This window comes from Euphorbia lathyris, chromosome 1 (assembly GCF_963576675.1).
Source record: "Euphorbia lathyris chromosome 1, ddEupLath1.1, whole genome shotgun sequence".
NCBI classification, from domain to species: Eukaryota; Viridiplantae; Streptophyta; class Magnoliopsida; order Malpighiales; family Euphorbiaceae; genus Euphorbia; species Euphorbia lathyris.
This window is the reverse complement of record NC_088910.1, coordinates 88,806,716-88,829,267: the sequence shown is the minus strand read 5'-3', so window position 1 is coordinate 88,829,267 and position 22,552 is coordinate 88,806,716. Positions and strand designations below refer to the sequence as shown.

The following is a 22,552-nucleotide window of genomic DNA, read 5'->3' as shown; positions in this document are numbered from 1 at the left end:
TCATTATTGACACCTAAAGTTCCATATTATTTGTTAAATGTATTTTTTCATTAGGAATAAAATGCTTTTAAGAAGAATTCCACAGAAATGGCCTTTAAACTTAAAAATTTAGTTTTTATTTCAAATCACAATTATTAAAATAATAAATGTATATTGATAGTTAAGAAATATTAACAAAATCGTCTATCAAAAATTAAAGTAATAGAAAATGAAATATATATTTAACACACATATGCATTTCATATCAAATAGTTATTATTTGTGGTTACTACTATTTTTATTAATTAAGTAAAGAAAAGATAGTGAATGATTAAAAATTTACACACACAAAATATTCATATTTTAATGATAAAAAGAGTAGGTAATGATATTTTTGAGAAGTTAACCATGTCTAATAATTTGAAAGATAACAAAAATGTAATAATTATAATAATAATAATAATAATAATAATTTGGTTATACTTGTAATATATTGTAATAATCTAATTTTATGGTATAGAATAAATTTTTAGATACGGACATGGACATGACATTATTGGACATGTGCGATATAGAGAGGCACTCTATTAATATATTATTTTATTTTTAGGTGGATATAAAATCGAACTATCATTTCATTGTTGATTGACATTCGTTGTTTTTGTTCTTGTAGTTGGAATCAGACTTTTATTTCTTTTTTTATTTGATCGATTTGCAGATTATCTTTGATTTTCTGCGAAGTTTTTGAATGTGTTTTTCTTTGAAATCAAAATTCTAATGATGTTATAGTTGATGATTTTTTTTTCCATTCCAGATACCTTTGTGATGGATAAAAAGTGTGGTTTCTTCTATTTTTTCAGTGTTTTTGTTTAGCTTTTTGAATTTATTTATTTTAATTGCGTTGGGTCACTATATTTGAAATCGAATAAGGTTGAAGAATGTTAATTGTTATCATAATAGAGTGTTTGGAATCTAGTTCGTGTATCTTACGTTCCATAGAATTTGAGTATTTATACTGATTATTTGTAACTTTTTGGAATTTAATGGATGTATAGTTGAACAGTAAATGTTGTTGTCGTGTGACCGAGAGGTCACAGGTTCGAGTCTTAGGAGCGGCTTCTTGCCAAATAAATTGACAGGGGAAGGCTTGCTCCCAGCACACCCTTCTGGTGGGACTCCTTTTCGAACCCTCGCTTAACGGGGACGTGTAGTGCACCGGACCGCCCTTTTTATAGTTGAACAGTCATGCCTTCAATGCTTTCTATGTAACTATTCCAGCATCAAGGACATTTTGCTCAGTTAAACCTTTTGGTATTCTTACAACGGTCCAAGGATACGATGACAGATCCTAACTCATATGAGTTGGGATGGCGGATCCTTCTTTGGCGAGTCCTTGCTTCATTACACGTGGATGGTTATAATGCTGACGACTACTCATTTCTGTCTTTTTACATTTTTGCCTCATGGGTTATATTCGGATTTATCAGGTATTTAGGTGAACATTATGTTTAACATTTTTTAATATTTTTTATTATGGTATTTTAGGAATGTTGCATCTCTACCAACAATTACCAAAAACTTCTTCGGCCTCGGTGATATTGTTGAATTGAAACTCTTCATTTGTTTGTAACATGTAATATCAAGAGGCCCACAACAAAGGATAAAAATATGTATACTCTGATCAAAACGGGAACAACATTACTAAACTACTTAGGCAGGATTATCCTACATTTACTCATAAATCTTGGTGTTCAGTAAAATCCAAGTTCATCCTGAGGAAGACCCTTTATTACCCAAATAATTATTTATTGCATTGCACATTTGCTTTATCAAAATGCTCCATAAATAATATCCATGGAGACTATTTCTTTATCTATACTAATAAAGCAATATAGGAAATGCATATTGTATACAGAAGATTAAAAATTGTACATAAGATAAAGTTAATTTTGTAAAGAAATACTTTCATGCTATCGGTTTAAATTCCTTTCCCTGTCAAAATGGAAAGAAGTAGCAACTAGGCAGCAAGTCCAACTAAACTAATAAGGAATTTAACATTATAAGCTAGTCCAAAAATTACTTTTTATCTCAAGTAAGATAAGCACAAAGTAATATAAATTTTACAGGATTATGATTATCTACGAGGCTTTCCCCTGATAGAGTTCAAGTGTTGGGTGACAAAGATGACACCCATAACAATCAAGAGACAACCAACGAGAGTGCTGAAGAAGAGAGCTCCTGGTGTTCTAGTTTGTACATACCCATACACACCGTTTGATGTCACAATGATGAGGTCTGTAAGTCCATCATTTGAGAAATCTTCACATATTATGGCATGTGTTGGTGGCGCTGGAAGATCAATCGATGTCTGTATGCTTCCTCCTGGTGATATCACTACTGCCGCTTGATCTCCTGCTGCAAGTATCATTTGCTGATTCTCATGCACCCGCAATGATATTGCCTTCAGTGTTGGGACTACTACCCCACCTTCCATCAATCCTGATGGACCACCAAGATTTGACCATGTAGCATCTGTTAACAGCTGCCATTGCCATAAAGCATCATGACCCTGCAAACCAGGGGAGTATGAAGTCACCTGCAACCCCAAAACACCAACCTATTTGTTATTTTCATAAACAAAAAAGCTTCAATCCGTGCATTAAAATAATTGAAGTTAAAGTAATGCTATCTCATCTTCGATATTTAGTTACTAACAAAAACAATAACGGCTGTTACTATATAGAACAAAAATCCCTTCATGGGAGATGACAATGTTGAATGCCAGGTTGTTTCTTTAGAGGCAAAATGCTCAACTTTTATATATTTATCTACAAGGAAGTTGTGAAGAGGTTCCAGGATACTGATACCATAGATGTGGTGGAACAGCTAACCTACCTCAAGCAGTCTACCACAGTGGCTGAGTACCAGGATCAATTCGAAGCATTAAAACTCAAAATGGAGCGACTGCACCCTGCCATCACAGAATCATTTTACATATCCGAAGCCTGAGTTAAGATCTGTGGTAAGGTCTTTTGAACCTACAGACATTTATACAGCTATCAAAAAGGCTAAACTGCAGGAGAGCCATATTAAGGAGATGATTGAGGCTGCTAAACCCAAACACACCTTCAGACCAACCATTCCAACCAAAACATGGAACCCTACACCATTATCTACCTTCAAACCACATAACCTTACTCAGAATGCCTCAAACACATCAATTCCAAAACCACCTGATCCAAAACCTCCTTTACCAGCCCGTACCTACAAGAGAACACATGGTCTTTGTTGGAAGTGTGGAAAGAGGTACTTCCCTGGACACCAGTGTACTACCAAAAAGCTTCATGCCCTGAATTTGGATGAGTAAGATAAGGAGGAAGAAATAGTAGAGACATAAGAGGCCAATTATGTTGAGGAATTGACAGAAGAAGGTACTGAACCCATATCCTTGTCCGTCAATGCACTTGATGGCGGTGTAAATCAAAATACCTTAAGGGTGAAGGGAGCATTGGGAAGACGAGTCATTATGATCCTAATAGACAGTGGAAGCACACATAGCTTCGTGGATCAAAAGGTAGCTATGGAGGCCAAATTATCACTCCTCACAGTTAAGCCTGCAGCAATGACAGTGGCAGATGGAAGACAACTTCTGGTAAATTCAAAATGTGATGATTTTTATTGGAGTATGAATAATTCTAAATTTCATTTCCCTGTGAGAGTTTTAGAGTTAGGAGATTATGATCTCATACTCGGTTCTGACTGGATGAGAAGTCACACACCAGTCACATTAGATTTTGAATTTAATAGACTCATCATTCACAAAGATAGTAAACCTATAGAGTTACAGGGCATGACTGAAGCACCTAAGTTTAAACCAATGTCTCTTAAAAGTGTCAACCAGTTAGTAACCAAGGGGTGGAAAGGGGTTACCTCTTAAATTATTCTTGATGACTGTTACTGAACATTCTGAACCACCACCTGAACAACCTTACATTCCTAAAGTGCCACCTCTCTTACAACCTTTAATCAACAAATATCACACCAGGTTCTCACAACCAACTACCCTACCCCCCTCACGGTCACATGACCATGCCATTCCTCTCAAAAATGCCACTGACCCCATTAATGTTAGACCCTATAGGTATTCACACCACCAAAAAAATGAGATTGAGAGGTTGGTGGCTGAAATGTTAAGCAGTGGGGTAATTCAACCTAGCTCAAGTCCCTATGCCTCCCCTGTGCTTCTTGTTAAGAAAAAAGAAGGAACGTGGTGGTTTTGTGTGGATTATCGAGAATTAAATAAAGCTACAGTAAAAAATAAGTTTCCTATTCCAGTCATTAAGGAACTTATTGATGAGTTGAGGGGAGCCAAAATCTTTTCTAAAATCGATCTCTTAGCCGGTTATCACCAAATTAGAATGAAGCTCGAGGACATTCCTAAAACAGCCTTCAGAACCCATATAGGACATTATGAATTCCTTGTAATGCCATTTGGGCTCACTAATGCTCCCGCTACCTTTCAATCCTTAATGAACACAATCTTTGGGCCTTATTTGAGAAAATTTGTGTCGGTCTTCTTTGACGACATCCTTATTTATAGTCCTACAGAGAAAAACCATTTGGTGCACTTAGAGTTAGTATTCAAATTGCTATCAAATAACCAGCTCTTTGCTAAGGCATCCAAATGTCGATTTGGGGTGCCCCATGTCGCCTACCTAGGCCATATAATCTCTGCTGCAGGTGTATCTACTGATCTAGAAAAAGTAGCAGCAATGCAACATTGGCCCATTCCTACCAACTTGAAGGGTTTAAGAGGATTCCTGGGTTTAACAGGCTATTACAGATGATTTATCCAAGGGTATGGCGTACTCAGTAAGCCACTGACTGAGCTCTAAAAGAAAGACCATTCCCATTGGACAGCAGAGGCCCAAGAAGCTTTTGAAAAGCTTGAAGTCATCATGACTCAAGCTCCAGTTTTAGCTACCCCTGATTTTGACCAGCCTTCTACAATCGAGTGTGATGCTAGTGGTACGGGCATTGGAACAGTGTTGATGCCACAGGGACGACCAATTTTCTACCTATCTAAGGCTCTTAGCCCAAGGAATCAAAAACTCTCTACCTATGAGAGGGAATTGTTGGCCATCTTGCAAGCTTGTACACAATGGAGACATTACCTTGAGAATACCACATTCATCATTAAGACTGACCATGAGACTATCAAGCATCTCCTGGAACAGAAATTACATACTTACTTGCAACACAAGGGCAGATCAAAGCTTCTGGGTCTAGATTATATAATTCAATACAAAAAGGGAAGTGAAAACAGGGCTGCTGATGCCCTATCTAGACAACAGGAGGGTCAGGAAGTTGCTGCATACAGGCATTGTCTATGGGGATTCTAGCTGGATGGAAGAAATTCAATTCTCCTATGACAAGGATGAGATAGCTTCTACATGGATTACTCAGTTACTGGTCCAACCTTCGGTACATTCTCCTTATTCATACTCTAATGGACTCTTGAGGTATCATTCTAGACTATATGTGGGATCTAGTACTAACCTGAGAGAAAAGATAATAGCAGCTTGTCATAATCCCCCTATGGGAGGTCACTCAGGTATTAAGGGCACCTTATCAAGGCTACAACAACATTTCTACTGGCCTAAGCTCTCTCAAACAGTGACAAGTTGGGTTTCCAAGTGTGACACATGTCAAAGGTGCAAGGCAGACCACTCAGCCTACCCTGGCCTTCTTCAACCCTTTGCCTATTCCTAATGAAGCATGGAAGGACATCGCAATGGACTTCATTGAGAAGCTTCCCAAGGCTTGTGGGTATGATACCATATTGCTAGTGGATAGGTTCTCCAAAGGTGGCCATTTTATTGGTTTAACTCATCCATTTAATGCGGCCACAGTAGCTCAAGTCTTCTTGGATAACATTTTTAAACTTCACGGTATGCCTAGATCCATTGTGTCTGACAGGGACAGGATTTTCACTGGGGTTTTCGGGACAGAGTTGTTGAAGTCATTAGGCACGCAATTGTTATTTAGTAGTGCTTATCACCCTCAAACCGATGGTCAATCGGAAAGATTAAACCAATGCTTGGAAAACTACTTGAGAAGCATGTGTTTTCTAATGCCTAAACAGTGGTCTAAATGGCTTAGTCTCGCTAAATATTGGTATAATCGTACTTATCACAGTGCTATTAAGATGTCACATTTCCAAGCTCTCTATGGAGTTCCTCCTCAACTTCCCATCTTGCCATATGTTACAAGAGCGTGAAAAGATGAATTCCTTCCTTAAGGAATGTTTAACTTCCGCCCAGAATCGAATGAAACAGTATGCAGATCAGAAACGGACTGACAGAGAGTTTGCGGTGGGCGATCGGGTGTTTTTGACATTGCAACCTTACAGGCAGGTCACTCTGGCAATCAGGAAATCTATGAAGTTATCTGCTAGGTATTATGGGCCTTTTAAGGTGCTAAATCGTATTGGGAAGGTTGCTTATCAGTTGTAATTACCTCCTAATTGTAGAATCCATAATGTTTTCCATGTGTCACTTTTGAAGAAGAAGCCTGCTACCACTACCTCACCAATTACTACTCTACCTCCGGTTTCTGGGGGAGAATATGTGATTCAACCTGCTAAGGTAGTAAATACTAGGAATGCTATAATTGCAGGGCAGGCTGTGCCTCAAATGTTGATACAATGGGTTGGAATGCCTTCTATCGATGCCACTTGGGAGTCCGAAGATACCGTGGCTGCTCAGTTTCCTCAATTCTACCATTCTTGGGGATAAGAATGCAGTAAATGAGGGGGTATTGTCACATATCAGCGAAGAGGAAAAGCTAAGGACTGATTGTGGAATTTCCTATTGCAATTCTATTTTTATTATTTCATTATTGTGTTTCCTATATTCTATTCTGTTATTTCGTGGGTTGTATTTAGTATTAGCAAGTTAGTGGGATGTTATAACAAGTTAGTGGGATGTTACAGCTGTACTTGTAACTGCCTTCTTCTCCTGTTTAGGAGGAACTGCTGTAGATATTGGGCATCAATTAATTAATGAAGTATTTCTTTTCTTCCTAAATTCTTCTCCCTTATCTCTTCTTCTTTCTTCTCTTCCTACTATTCTAAATTCTTACATCAGATTTCAGTACGTAACATGAAGTTTGGAACTTGTTTCAAAAAGGTCAATGGACTTCATGTTGTTTCAATGAAATTATTGAACTTCCATTTTATTGCAAAAAATACATTACCGCCATTTCAGATAGAAAAGATCACTGGAATAGTGACACGACAGTCACGTTGGAAATGATCAACTCTTACCTATGACATAGCAGCCACAATACAGCAAAAAAGCTGAAAACAATATTTTTTATTTGCTTGATTCAACTACTTGAAACTGTCTCGTGTAGCCAAAATATGTTTTTTTTGCTGTCACATGGAATACATGCAGTTGCCACATGGTTGTCATGTTAAACGTAAAATCAAGTTCTTCCAATGTGGTTGTCACGTCACTATTCAAGTGTCTTTTTTTGTCTGGTTGGAATAACTTTATTGAAATAAAAATGCAAGTTTAATGACTTTATTGAAACAAAATGAATTTCAGCGACTTTTTTAAAACTGACCCCAAACTTCAGTGACAAACGGTGCAATTTACCCACCTTTCTTCAAATACCGTAACAAGAAAAATTGCGAATTTTATAGAGAGCATGCTCCCACTAGAAACAAAATTTGTGAGAGCCTCACATGTAGGCTTCACCACTTTGCTTCTAGAAAGAGTCTGACACTAATATTCTATGCTATAGCCTATAACTTGTTCCAAATTAACTATAACTGGAGACAGAAGCAAGTCGATATTTTCTTGATTATTACATTATGGCGTAGCAAGGTTCAATGCATTACATACCTCTCCACGATTGGTTAAGAAGACAACATCCCCGTGGCTTCCTTTCCGATGCCTATGACCATCACTCCTTGGGATCAGAATAGGTGTAGCTACCTCTAGAGAAGATAAATCAGTAGTTCGGCCGAAATGCCTGGCGAACTCTCCATGCTGAAACAAGTTGAATGGGGAATGATGACATATGGAAGCATTGAATAGTTGTTCTCGTACTGGTACACCAGAGGTTGCGACAGCCCAACATGGCCGCAGCACTTCCATTGATCCACTTACAACAGTACGCTCAGCTCCATTTCCCCCAACAGCCTGAAGAGAAGGAATAATGATATAAGTCAGTTCAACACCCTCTTATAAGCATATCTAGCCAGGTTTTCCTAGTAGTTCATTTATCCATTTCAACCATTTTTTAGAAAGATGGAAAAAAAATGCATAATAATGTTAATAAATCATATGAACATGATTTCACCCGCTGTAGCAGCCATTTTAAAAAAACAAATCTCTCCTTCAAACAGCATTGTGAAGTAAATGGAAAAAATATAAAAAAAAAAAAAAAAAAATTCAAACCAGAACATATACTCATTCAGATATCAAATTTTAAGAGTATGAAACTTGCCAACATAATGTTCTAAGGCTTGTTACAATTATCATTCTGGGTAAAATCACATCCAGTCATGCCATAAAGCAGTAATGTGGACATGACGCGTATGATATGATTGCAACAAAGTACATCACTATATCGAATCTTCTAAGAGTATGACACAGTTTACAATAACAATATAACCTACTAGTATGATAACAGTATAAACTACAGATTATATAGTTCCCAGTAGTAGATTTTAGATGAACAAAAAATTGGAGAAGAAAAAGCACCTGGACATGATCTAAGACGCCATCACCATTGATATCAGCATGAAGACCACCTTCTTGAAGATGAAGCTGATGAAATGAATGAGTTTCAGCTAATATAGTTAGAAAAAATATAAGAATATGCATTGGTATCAGTAACCATATTGAATAATGCAACGGATTTACATGTGTCTATGCTGCTATGCACAAAGAAATAGTTCAATACAAATCACAGTTCGAACATATTAAATAAAAGATCTGGAAATTCTAGCAGTGAAAGCATCATGAGGACATCTGTTTATGGGATTTTTCCAAATCTTAAAACCGAACTTCACTGAGCAGTAGCACTTTTTTTTGGAAGAAGAGGATCCAGACAGAATCCTGGCAACTAAGAGTTCACAAGCTATAGAATAAAGTCAACTTGGTACAGGCATAATATTTTTACCTTGCATAGAGTTCGTCCAGATGCCAAATGGACAGCTTCTATCCCTTCTTTTTGATGGGCCACAACAACATTAGGAACCCACCAAAGCTGGGTGTAGTTTGTTATGGTTGGAACATAAGGCAATGGCTGCATCAAATATGCATAATAGGTCATGAGAAGTATCAAGATATATGTAGCATAAATTCCCAGAGACAATTTTGGTGATTGATACTCTTAGGTGTGAAATGCCACAGCATGAAAGGAACAGAAAATAAAATCCATTACGTAATATTGTTTAAATAAGTCTAGTTCCTCTTCCCCCCCCCCCCCCCCCCCCCCCCCCCTCCCTCACATATAGTACAGATAAAATAGGTGCACATCTAATCAGCTTTAGATTAGAAGCAATTGGTAGATTCCTACAATTGTAAAGTTTGATAGTTAAGATGTATTTCTAAGATTTCTGGAAAAGGTGAGAAGTTTATTCAATTTACAGACCTGGGCAGCGTAATGCAATCCAATGAAAAAGTTACATTTCATAGGTCCTTCCAAAATGTCCCACTCTAAATAATGGTGGCAGTATGCAAGACTACAAAAGCCACATACATCAAACATACAAAAAATTGATGAATAGACTAGGAAAAAAGATCTGAACGGAACACATTCATGCAATCTACCAATGAAGACCCAAATGGTCGAAACTGATAAAAGATTACTTTGATTAATAAATAATCAAATCCACAGACAATTCCATGCATGAAAGTGCACAACAGGCACAAGTATGAAGGCACACAAAACTGCAATAAGTCAACCACTGAATTACAAAAACCTAGAACACCATTATGTTCATCATCATTCACTCATCTAACTTTATATCATAAAACAACAAACAACAACAAAGCCTTAGTCCCGAAATGATTCGGGGTCGGCTAACATGAACCATCATATAAAACCGTGAAATCAAGTCGTGTCAGCGACACAAATTCGCTCCCTCCACTCCGTCCTATCCACTACCATATTTTCCTCAATTCCCAGTAAACTCATATCACCACAAAATTTCACATATCAATTTGCAGCAGTCTGTCAATGGTAATCACATGATTTGATTTTGGAAAGCAACTACTAAACATAAAGCAGGAGGGAGGTCAAATTAGCAACATTATTTGAATTCTCCATGTTATCAACAGTGATAAACAATTTTAAAGCACAGGTTTCAATTAAACAGAACTCACGCAGTAGAGAATGCATAAATCTTTCAATTAATTCATTTAAAGATCTCAACTATGTTTAACTCAGCTGACTGAAAAATGATATGAACAGCAGCAACACTTACCTTTTTAGATTTTGCCGAACCAGCATAATTTGCAGCTTTGCCAATGATGTTTGAAATTTTTTTTGTCGTGTCCTTCCCAGGAGGATGATTTTCCTCAGGCTTGTGGAAAGGGTAGGTTATAGTCTTTCCAGCAACTTTTTTCAAAGCTTTCCTTTTGTGACGTTTGAAGTGTGACAACTTTAGTTGAGTATCTTCTCTCCTATCCTAATATAATTATAAGTGCTATGAGAAATTTATCACCACACAAAGCATATCACCAATAAATAAAGCATGAAAACAAATACTCACCCAATGATGTGGCATAACTCCCAAGATGGATTCCCTAAATTCCCTGCATTCAAACTAAGTTCGAATATTGCTCAAGATGCTTACCCTTAATAAAGATTGCCACTATAGAGGGCATTGACAGTTGCATTAAGAGTAAAGCAGAGTAAGGTAGGAAGTAGGAAAAATAAATTTTAAAAGGCATTAAACAAAGTGAAATAAGATCACATAGAACTTTCTGTTTCTGGAGCGACTCATTTAGGTCTAGTCTTCATCTATGCTTCGGAATTTGTGTAGGAGCATATTCAGTTGATTATCGACTTAAATTTGTTAATCCAATGGCTGACAAAAAATTCTAAACCTCATATCCTGAAGTAGAACTGATTTATAAATATCTTAAAGCATTATAGAAACAAATATATTTAGATGTTATTCTCAACAAGGAATTATTATTTATACAAGACACGAGTACTAAGTTGTCAAAAGGTCTACCTCTCCAGGATGACGAGTATTCAGAGCATGCACATCAAGCTTGTAGTTATGTTGTGGAATTAGCTGCGTTGCATCTGAAGAGTGTGGTTCAATATTCTAACCACAAAAGGAATGGTGTTAGTTATCTGAAAAATAGAAGATGCTAGCATGAGCCTTTACTTAAAATTTCTGGTGAGCTTGCCGGTAATTTAGATGGTTAGTTGAAAATACATATTTCTTTCTAGAAGGAACAGCAATGAGGCATGAACCGCACATCTTTTGGAAGTGGGAATGGAAATTCCAAAATGTAGAACAATAAAACTACTACTTCATGGTACCCTCTTGGAAATGAAAGCTAAAAATAACTACAGAGCAATTATGAATGGTTAATATGTAGGTTACCTCATTCTTTCGACTCCATCGAAGGGTTCCATCTCGTCCAGAAAATGCATAAAAGGCAAAATGTCGTAGATTTAAAGATCCAGAATTTTCTGAAGGCTTCAAGAAATAAAAAAGAAACATTATGCCAAAGCTGAAGAAGATGTTTACTCCCAAGGGGAGGGAAGATGGACTACATATAGATCATCAACTACGATGTGCAAATACAAAGAACAAACACTGAAAATATTGAAATGAAAAGGAATATAAAAACATAACAACAGACAATAAAGTGGAGCACATCTCTTTAAACTTCAAGTCTGGGTATACAACCATCTGCCGTTATATCTAAAACAGTGATTGTTGAGAGTTTGATGCAAAGACAATTCACAAAGGAATTTTCAAGAAATGTGAGCACAAACTTCCTGAAATGTGAAGTTACTTAACTGTGAGTTGGAGATCATGCGTTCAAACTTGAAAACGTCCTCTCAATAATGCAAAAGAATTGGCAAAACACCATTTTCATTATGTTACTAACAAGTGATACCACGTAACCCACCTACGCAGATAAACTTTGACCCTTTTATACTTTCTTTTCCTTTTACGTCCCATGTCCATGGTAAAAATAATTCATTCACAATAGCCATTATCAATATGTTAATGTTTAAAAAGGAAAAGAGTAACTTTGTTAATGATGCATTTTATGCCAGAAACAACAGTTTAGAACTTACTTCAGCTATCACAAATTAGAATTATGTTCAATATGTCTTCATTATCTAATCAAACTTAGTTAGATCTCTCAAAGAACTAATTTCTAACAGGATTGCTTGGAAAATTGAAATCCACATAGCTGACCCTAACTAGTTGGGATTAGGATTGGTTGTTTCTTTCTTCATAACTCAAGGTTATTTGAGTCTAAAAATGTATACTACAAAATTGAATGCATCATTGATCACTATGATACACCAATAGTTTCATTAATAAAAGTTATATAGACATTATTCATTTACTGGGGTAATTAAATATTCCATATGCCTTTTTTTTAATATTTTGATTCAAAAAATATTCCATATGCCTAAATGCATTTTGTCACAGAAAAGAGCGAGAAATCATTTTATGCAAAGTTTTGTATTTGATAAAGCTCAACAATGATAAACATGTCACCAGGCAGGATTGATATCACCCATGAGAATGCCATCAGTCAAGTTCTCATTATTTTCAACTAAACATGACCCATCTATATGGAGGTTTATGGCTTTCGTTGAGTTGTCTTCATGCTAGTTGAGACTGGATAAGTATGCCTTACTTTCAGAATCTTAATAAATGTGTCATCAAATATTAGCACCTTAATTATTGATAGTTACAAATGCATATCAATCTCATAAACTTCTCAGCATAGTAGCATACTAATGAATGTCAAGAAAAAGTGGGTTACATATATGCTATTCATACCTCCTTCTCATTAGCACTTCGTCTGTGCATTTCAGCATTCTTCTCCGCTACCCCAATTTCTTCAAAAGGATCCAAGTATATCTGAATGGTAACAATATGATTAAGAATTCTAGCATCTCTAAGAAAAATGAGTCAAAAAAAACTAACAAGAAGGCTAATGCTTGGTTCATTAGAAGAAGGCCAAATGGATCAGATAATGATTGGTTGTAAAACTAGTTGTGGCTCTCTCTCTCTTTCATAATTCTCACCACAAAAGTCATGAAACCCACCATATTGATAGATACAAAGATTTGAATTTGAAACCTTCCACTCAACACACCCTTAAAAGAAATGAAGAAATCAATTGGGATTGCATAAAAAATATGTTCAACCTCCATCAAATGGAAACATTGAGTTTGAAACCCACAAACTATAAGGAAACAATAAGTTCTGATTAGCAGTTTACAAACTAAAGAATATATAATGAAATCTAATTTCCTTTCCGTTGTTTGGGGTTTGGGCAATAAGATAACACTTCTCAAGCTTCCTGCAAGGCCCTTACCAACTTCCTTCAATTAGTGAAGAAATCAAGGGAAATATGAGACATTATTCAACTGAAACTTCAATTAGCTGATATATCCTTCCTATAGCAATATATAAAATTCTATTTAAAATATGTAAACAACTAAAATTAAGTTGACTTCCTTACCTTCTAGTTTTTTTTATAATAACCTTACCTTCTAGTTAAACATTGAAATAACAACCAAGCCTTAGTCCCAATTAGTAGGAGTTGGTCATATAGATTCTTTTTCCACTCAGAAATGTTCCTTATAAGATCCTCTGCTATCTGATAATCGAAAGTCATTTTCAATAAACTTATCCAAGTAAATCTCGGGATTCCTCTATTCTTCTAAGTTATTTCTGGTTCTATTCTCTTAAGTCTACACATGGGAGCATCTGTAATCTCAAGTTAAACATGTACAAACCATCTCCAACATCCTTCTCTTATTTAACCCGTGTGCCCACCTTTTCATTTCAACATTCTCATTTGTGTGACACTTATTTTTTTGATACTGCATTCCTACTACTCAACATTCACTTCCATAAATCATTACTGGTTCAATAATTGTTCAACCCGATTTTCCTCTCAGTTTATTACCAAACAATAAAATAGACAAACATCATTGTCAATTCTTTGCTTCTCTCTTAATTCCATTTGAAGAATTTTTCTCTTTACCATTACATTTTCAAGTAACTCCACATGGCAAAAAACAATAAGATGAGATAACTGTAGTAGTGACAAACAGATGAACATGGAAAAAAAAGGCAGAGCAAGAGTAACTCCAAACATGATACGAACTTCTAAAGATTAAAAAGCTACATAAATGCTGCTTGAGCATTACACTTGCAGCCCCTATTTCTTTAATACTTCAAAGTATAATCCCTAATATTCAAAAGTGGTACGGGAAACAAGCTAAAAAATGAGAGCATAGAAAAATATAAGGAGGAATCCAGAAGCAGACTACAGCAAGTTCATGCCATAGAAGTTCAATGCTTCAAATGGAAATCCATGTTACTTCAACAGAAAACAATTCTACATAAACTACACAAAAAATTAAGTAAACAGCAACAGGTTAATATCCAACACAAATAACCAAAACTACAGGAAACATACATGTGGTTGCATTTCCATCCTCCCACCGACAATGACCAATCCTGAATCTCCATGCTTCAGGGTGTAATTACTTATTGAGATCGATATCTCCCTGTGATGAGCATTATGCGGAAAATCATCCTGAAAAAAGATTTAAAAGGAAAAAGGGAGCATTTGTAAACTAAAAGTTGTGATAAAAGTAGGCCAAAGGCAAAATGAAGCAATTAAACCTGCAGATTAGCTTCCCAAAGCTTCTTCAGATTGTGATCAAAGCACATCACTGACCAACCAGAAGTAACCACCACCAACACTTGTTTCAGTGGCTGGCCCTGCTTATAAGTTCTATCAATAACACCTGCGGCCATAGCCACAGCACGTCGACCTGATGCAACACGAATTTTATCAGGCAACAGTGACACCTCCGCCAGCACTCTTGTTTCACTAAACCCCTCATCCACCCGCCAAGAATGTGGCTCCAATATCTAACAAAAAATTCACAATTTCAGAACCGATCATCCCAAAAAAAAAAAATAGTAAATAAACAAACAAAACCAAGCATTAAGAGCAAAATTAGAGCGAGATGTTGAAAAATGTGAGCTAGAGTACCTGAATTTTAGCATCATGAGTGGCGACAAGAACTTCCTTCTTGCCGTCGCCATTTAAATCGGCGACAATAGGCGGGGGGAGACGATCAGCTTCGTATTTGATCGGATATTCATCAGACAAATGAAACCACGCCTCTCGAAACGAGAAATCACCTTCATGCTGTTAAGAAAGAGGCTTAAATTAGAATTACGAAATTAAAAGATGATAGATGAATTTTGAGGGTTTTGTAAGAGAAGGAAAGGATGAATACCTGAAGAGAGAAGAAGATAGCGAAAGCAGAGAGAATAAGAATAGCCAAATCTCGTTTCCTCATGTTGGGTATGTGCTTTCACGACTGCTTTCTCTGCTCTAACATTTCATATTTCTCAATCTCAGCTGGAGAGAAGAGGTTCAGTAGCAAGCAAGCAAGCAAGCAACTAAGACCAGTAAGATCGGCCCTTCCCTTCGTCAACCTAAATTTTTGCTGAGTTTATTTATTTACCAGACCCATGACACTATTTCATCTACACACACAACTGTGGTTTTTTTCCTAAAAATGTGCATATTATATTTTTACTTTCTTAAAAGAAAAATGCATATTATATTTTAAATACCATAAAATCAAAAGCAAAATCAACATTTATAAAATACCGATTTCTACTTTCATTTCTCCATTCAAACTCGTATCTATGATTTTAGCAACAATCTACACTTTCTAACCTTATTTCACTTAGAATACATAAATTCACAGCAATTCCAAAAAAAAAAAAAAAAAAAAACTCAAAAACAGAAATACAACAACATTGGAAGATATTATAAATCTCATACACCACAGTGGTGATCGGACTGAAAAAACAAATTCATTCTAGTTGCAAATCAATCATATAAAATAAAAATAAAATCGATTTCAGCTAAAAGAACGTTGTAATCAATGGCAATCAATAATGATATAACAATTTGATTTTACCTTCATCTAAAGACTAAGAAACAATATATTAACATTTTGTTTGGATTAGTTGTTGTTTTAGTCGAGATGTTATTAAAGTATGGTAAAGTAAATAAATAAAATGAAGTAATATTTACACAAGTAAAATGTTTGGCGTTATTAAATGTGCAGATATCATTAAAGAAATAAGTAGCACACATCAAAACACAAAAAACTATCAATAATAGTGTCTTGATAGTCGCACAGGTTGCATAAACAACATCACTAATTAAATCATCAAGCAAATATTCATTAGATACTCAAAAAGAAGAAACAAGAATTCAAAACTCGATATAAGATGATTTTTATGTTGGACAAACTTTTTCAAACAAATAAGTTATAATCTCTCCTCACTTAATGGGTTATGTGGTGGAATATCCTTTTATTACCAGGTATATTCCTATTGTAGAAACCCACTAGAAGGCAGTAAGCTCAAACCATGTATTTGGTGGATTTAGGATGGGCGTATATTGAAGTGACGTAAAATGGATGATATGGAATATGATAAAGGGTAAGGAGTTCGATATTAAACTTATTGGCTATACAAGGAGAAATGTCCCTTAAGAGGCTTATCTGCCCTCTCTTTTGGACACGGGAATTTTGATGGTGCACTCATACGACCAAGGAAAAATGAAGTCATATGCTCCATATCGATAGATGATGTCGTTGAAATCGTATCTCTAATATTGGATCTCTTCCCCCAAAACCGTTGGTGATTCTAGACCAATGATAAGTGTCGACCTTAGATTGAGGTCCTTGTGATGATCTTAAATCATTTTTTCGGAAGTCCCTAGGGATGTAGATAGGAACTCCATCATCTATCAAAATTTCTCTAACTTGCTCTATTAATTCTTCAAATTCTTTGGATCCAACAAATGAACCAGTATTGGAAACCTCTCACATGGGATCAATTGTAGACGGTCGACGAAAGGAATCCATAGCGGAAAGACTATCAGATATTCTAAAGAAAATGAAAATAAAAAAAAGGAAACTGTTAGTGATATTTTACGAATAATGCTACTTTTCAACCTTGTCACATGTGGTTAGAGTGCGAGCGTGCCAGAAAACTTATTTCTCAATTAAAATGGGTTAAGTTTGTGGATTTATGCGCCAAAATTTGAAATCTAAACGAAGCGATTGGCGAGGGACGCAATGATTGAAAAAGTCTCTTTTAGATCTCTAGTGCCGTTATAAGAACTTTGCTAGATAATTTAATTTTATTTAAGCTAATGCAAATAAATTAAAGACGGGTAAAATAAAGGAACTAAAAGTGCGAGATTAACACAAAATTTGGTGGAAAATGGGTATTTATTGATATAAAGGTTGATTTGAGTACATGTGTTCAAACTAAATAATGAAATTGATTACAATTGAATTAATTCTGTATTAACATATAGCTAAATCAACTGAATTGAGAAAAACAAATCAATACATATGAATTGAAATACAATAATAAAAAAAATGAAATTCAACAATAAATTCGAAGCCACAATAGCTATCTCGGTGAGGCGTTGAATTCGATGTCGGCTTGAAATCCACAAGCACTGTGGTCGGTTGGCAATGATGAAATTGATCTAGCCAATTTCTGATTGTAGTAGGCAAGTATGGGGCAGATTTAACCTTGACTTTGGAGGGGACGTATGAGAGCTTACGAACACGGAATCGAGTAAAGTAAAAAGTTAAAATCAAGTTCTGGGAGTCTAGAATGAGTTCATGTGAAAATCTGGGACATAAACATAATATAGATGCTCGAAAACGTAAAAATGAAAAACGGGGCAGATTGTGATAAAAAAAAGTTGGAAACAGAAATTGTAAAAGATTTTAGGTGCAAAGATTGGCTTGTAAATTGAGTTTCTGGACATGGAATTGGGGAAAAAAAAGGCTAAATTTAACTTTAGGAAGTCATGAACAAATATTTAGAATGAATCGAAAGCAAAAATGGAATTTAAACAGACTGAAATGGGCTTGGAAGATTACTTGGCAAATTGTACTAAAAACTAGAAAATATAATTTGGAATGTGATTCTAACTAATGAATTGATGACTCTAAGCTTAGGAATGATAAATTAAATGGAAAGAACTTGAAAATGAGCTACTAAGAGCTTGAATTGAAGCTAAAAAGAGCTAGAAAAAGAGAATTGGAACTAAGAATTAAGAAGAACAAGACTAAGAACTAAGAACTAAGCATTGGAACTTAAGAACTTTGGGAGGGGATTTTGATGTGTTGAATGAGTCATTTTTAATGAAAAACTGGAATTTTATTTATAGCATTTTGTGAGGGTATTTGAGGTAATTAGCCACCCTAGTACCTTTTATTTTTCTCTCAGATTTTGTTCAAAGATTGACACTTCATTAACTTTCGTAACCTCCATAACTTCCATTAACTTCCTCCTAACTTTCCTCAACTTCCATAACTTCCATGCCACATCACCAAACTAACTTATGGTTAAAGATGGTTTAGGACTAGGCATAAGTGTGAGTAGGGTGTTAGGTTGCATGGGTTAGTTTTCGTTGTCATTCATTGTGCGTTGGAGAAGTCGGACGCCTTGAACCGAAACAATGTCTGCTGAAAATATAAGCCACACGGCGTGTGGACTATGCCACATGGTGTGCGGCTTGCCTTTGTGCATGCCCTGTGCTGAAAAATTGATTCGCACGTCGTGGGGATTAAATATTTTTTTGGACAGGGACTCGGTCACACGTCGTGTGGCTATTCCACATGCCATGCGGGAAGCCTAGCTATTTTTTTTATTCTTTGTATTTCTTTTCTTTTATATAATTTTTATTCTATTAAGACTTTACTCTAAAATTAACTATATGATTTTATTTAAATAGATCAAATTTATTTATCTGGGCTAACAATTGTCCTCCTCTTTTGTACATAAATGAATAACAAAATAAAATTTATGCATAAGAGAATAGTTTCATTAAATATCAGAATTTATTTTCTTTTCTAATAAAAATATTGAGATCAGAATCTGCAAGATTTTTAAGATTTTAAATCTCTTAAAACTCTCATTTTTTAGTCAACTACAGTTTTTCTTCCTCTTTTATGCTTCTTTCTTTTGTTTCTGCTATTATCTTCTCTCAAAGCTTATAACTATTCAGAAAATCAAGCTTTCAATCCTTCAATCATGGGTACACACATCTCTTTTCCTTTCTACTTTCTTTTTCTTTTGCTGATTTTTCTCTTGTGTCACATTCTTTCATGTATGGAATCATGTTTTATTTTTGCTAAATAATCGACAAACTAAATTTAGCATTGGAATTTGGGATGAATTACCTTATTTGAATGAGGGATATATTGCTGAAATTTTATATCTGACTGTCACAACTAGTTGTTCGTATTCTGACACTGTTCGCGCTGATTCACATCTAGGAATAACTTTCGGCTTGCAGGAGGTAACTCTGGTTTCAATTAATTGCAATTTCATGATCATGTGTTTGAAGATAGTAATTATAGGCCTTAATTTCTTGTGTCTTCAATTTAATTTCAGGATAGTGTCTTTACTCTCAGCTTTGTTGCTGTGAATAATTCCTCATTGCCTCCATATCCCTTGGGTAGTGATATTGAATTGGCCCTTCATCGTGAAACTTATCAATTCCCTAAAAATAAGAAAGGGCGGATATTCCATCGTCGTTATTCCGGATGGAATGACCTTGTAGACCGTTTAGAGCCGAGATATGCAGGTGTTTCGAATAGGATTGGTATTAGGGATTTTATTCACTTGACCCGCTGCGAAATTACCCCTTATGTGAATGTCCTTGAAGGTGTTTTGAATTACTGGTCGCTGGTTTGTAATTCTTTGATCCTTTTGTTAGGCTCTATGTCCATCACTCTACATGACGTGGTTGCCTTGACATGGCTGCCCATTCCTGGAGAAGAAATCCAGAGCTGTATTAAGACAGATGCATTTCCCGAAGTGAAGGCTATCTCATCCAAAGAAGTTGGGACATATGTCCAAATGATTAAGAAAAAGATGGATAAGGCAGAATTGGATGATGGGGACCATATGCATTTTTTGTGGATGATGCTTAGTAATTATATCTTCGAACCATTAGGCCTTATACCTACTGTAGAGATACTTATTATTGCCAAGACCTTAGCTTTGGGGCGTCGTTTGGCTCTTGGCACTATGTTGTTAGCCTCTACATTATAGAGCTGTGAATGTAATCTTCGCAATCTTTAAAACTCGCAAAATGTCTTAAAGTTGTAAAAAAAATAGGAATAAGATGCAAAAATACATCTATTGTTGGCAATTAAGAACAGTTTTGCCATTAATGTAAAATGGTGTAAATTTACTTCTATTGTTAGCAAATTTGATCAATTTCATACATCATTTTAAAACATATATTTTGTTTATGTATTCTACATCGGTTGAATATTAATTGGTTCTTTTTTTTCATAATAGAATAATCTTTTTAACTTCGATAAAATATTTGAGTTTTTTTGTCTAACTTGTACAAAACACAATATAATTCTTTTCACGTGTATACATATGTTTGTGATATGTTATTGATTAGTGATATTATGATGTACGTATGTAGTAAAGATACCAAGATTGATGACTGAAAAGACACAATTTAATAAATTATTTTTCAGATGTTAGGAGTAAAATTACACTATTTTAGACGTTAAGAGTAAAGTTGCGCTTAACTGTTAAAGTTAGAGGTATTTTTACAACCTATCTAAAAAATACGAAAATATGTAATACCGAATCCACAATTCATTTAGAATTCTCATTCGAATTAGATCTTGATAAAATTACAATGTAAAATTTTGTTCTTTGTTATTTGTTTCTCACATTAATCGGAAGAATAATAATTTCACCAAGTACAATTTTAAAAAATATATTGTGTAATGATGAAGAAAAACAAAATAAGATTTACTTTGTCAAAAACAAAGTAAGCATAGAACGCATCTACATTTCTGTATGTTATTTCAATTTCATTACACCATTATATCAATGCATGAACAAGCATAATATATAAATTGTATACAGAAATAACCTATGATTTTGGAATGGATGTATGTATCATTGGAGATATCTTTACATTAGATAATAAGATTATAGGATAAAATTTGGGACGATACAGAAGCAAGAGCCAGACATCCCAACTAGGTCGGCACCCCCGGCTCAAGACAGATAATAAGATTATAGGCTATTGCTAATAAATGGTCCAACAAAGGCAACAAATAAATAAAAAAGTAATTTTTTTATTAAAGGTACCGCTAACACAAATTACAAATGTAATATATACTACTCGTCACTCCAAATTCGCAGAAAAGCAACTGTAGTCTCAACTTCTTCATTTAAATCATCCGAAATTTTCGGATCTGAATCTCTTTTCTTGCAATCCCGTAGATCTAGTATTCTATAGATAAGATCTACTATTTCCGTTTTTACTAAACTAGAAAAGATTACAAATGAAAAGATGATGAACAACAGATACAAATCAAACTGATTAAGAAATCTGAAAAATATATGAAATCGAACGAGGAAAAACTTAACGAACAAAAAAAAATCTAGAAGAACAGAAAGAGTGAGAGGAGGAAGAATGAAGACAAACTTCATTCTTTCTCAATTAGACGGCAACAAACCGAATCTATAGATTATCTCTAATTTTTTAACACTCAAAACAAATGAAAAAGATACAAAAGAATGAAATTGGATGGTTATATCTTTTTAATATAAAGACAACTACCGGGTCATTTTTTTAATAAAAAGGATCGAGTTTCTAATTCGATTGATGGAAAAGAGGCGATCATTCAATTTAATTCTTATAATCGATAGATGAAAGAATGTATTTTTTTAGAAAGGATTAAAGTTTATCACCTTAACAAAACAAATACACAAATGACTTTTAAATTTTTTTTTTAAAAAAAACTCCAAAAGGTAAATGTATTTAATGGCATGTTTTCGATTTTCTAATATCGTCATTTTTAGTCTTTTCTCTTTCATAACCAAATAGCACATAAATGACTTCAAAACTATAAAACTTAATTAAAATTATATAAAATATATTATTAAATCTTGAAATTTTCTATTTTAAGACCATCAATAGTTAAATTGACAATGTTAAACTAAAAGTCTTTAATTTACTAAGAGACTCAGATTCGTGTAAAGGCATGAAATGCAATCCCAGCTCGAATTGTATTTGAAGTTGCGGATTTCGCGAGGACCTCTATGCTCTTTTTACACCCAAAAATACCACAAACAGATCCATCTATAAGACTCTTAAAGTATCTCCAACAGCCTCTTAAATTGGCTCTTAAGTTAAAATTTGAGGATCGAGAGTTA

At 34.9% G+C, this 22,552-nt stretch overlaps 1 protein-coding gene across 1 annotated transcript; it reads right to left on the bottom strand.

The window, feature by feature from the left end:
* Positions 1-1,871: 1,871 nt before the first annotated feature.
* On the bottom strand, positions 1,872-15,786 carry LOC136205785 (uncharacterized). Its single transcript, XM_065996571.1, has 13 exons — positions 15,538-15,786; positions 15,288-15,446; positions 14,912-15,163; positions 14,703-14,822; positions 13,049-13,129; positions 11,621-11,716; positions 11,240-11,335; positions 10,772-10,825; positions 10,484-10,687; positions 9,175-9,300; positions 8,754-8,819; positions 7,890-8,189; positions 1,872-2,575 (listed from the first exon to the last, which is right to left on the bottom strand). Exons 1-13 carry the CDS (start codon positions 15,598-15,600, stop codon positions 2,114-2,116), a joined length of 2,079 nt encoding a protein of 692 aa, XP_065852643.1. The 5' UTR covers positions 15,601-15,786; the 3' UTR covers positions 1,872-2,113.
* Between the last annotated feature and the right edge of the window lie 6,766 nt (positions 15,787-22,552).

Coding starts and splice junctions, on each gene's coding strand:
- LOC136205785 (XM_065996571.1), bottom strand. CDS start 15,600: ATGAGGAAACGAGATTTGGCTATTCTTATTCTCTCTGCTTTCGCTATC. Junction 13,130..14,702: donor GGATGGAAATGCAACCACAT/GTATGTTTCCTG, acceptor GTTACCATTCAG/ATATACTTGGATCCTTTTGA. Junction 9,301..10,483: donor GTTCGGCAAAATCTAAAAAG/GTAAGTGTTGCT, acceptor TATTTGATGCAG/CCATTGCCTTATGTTCCAAC.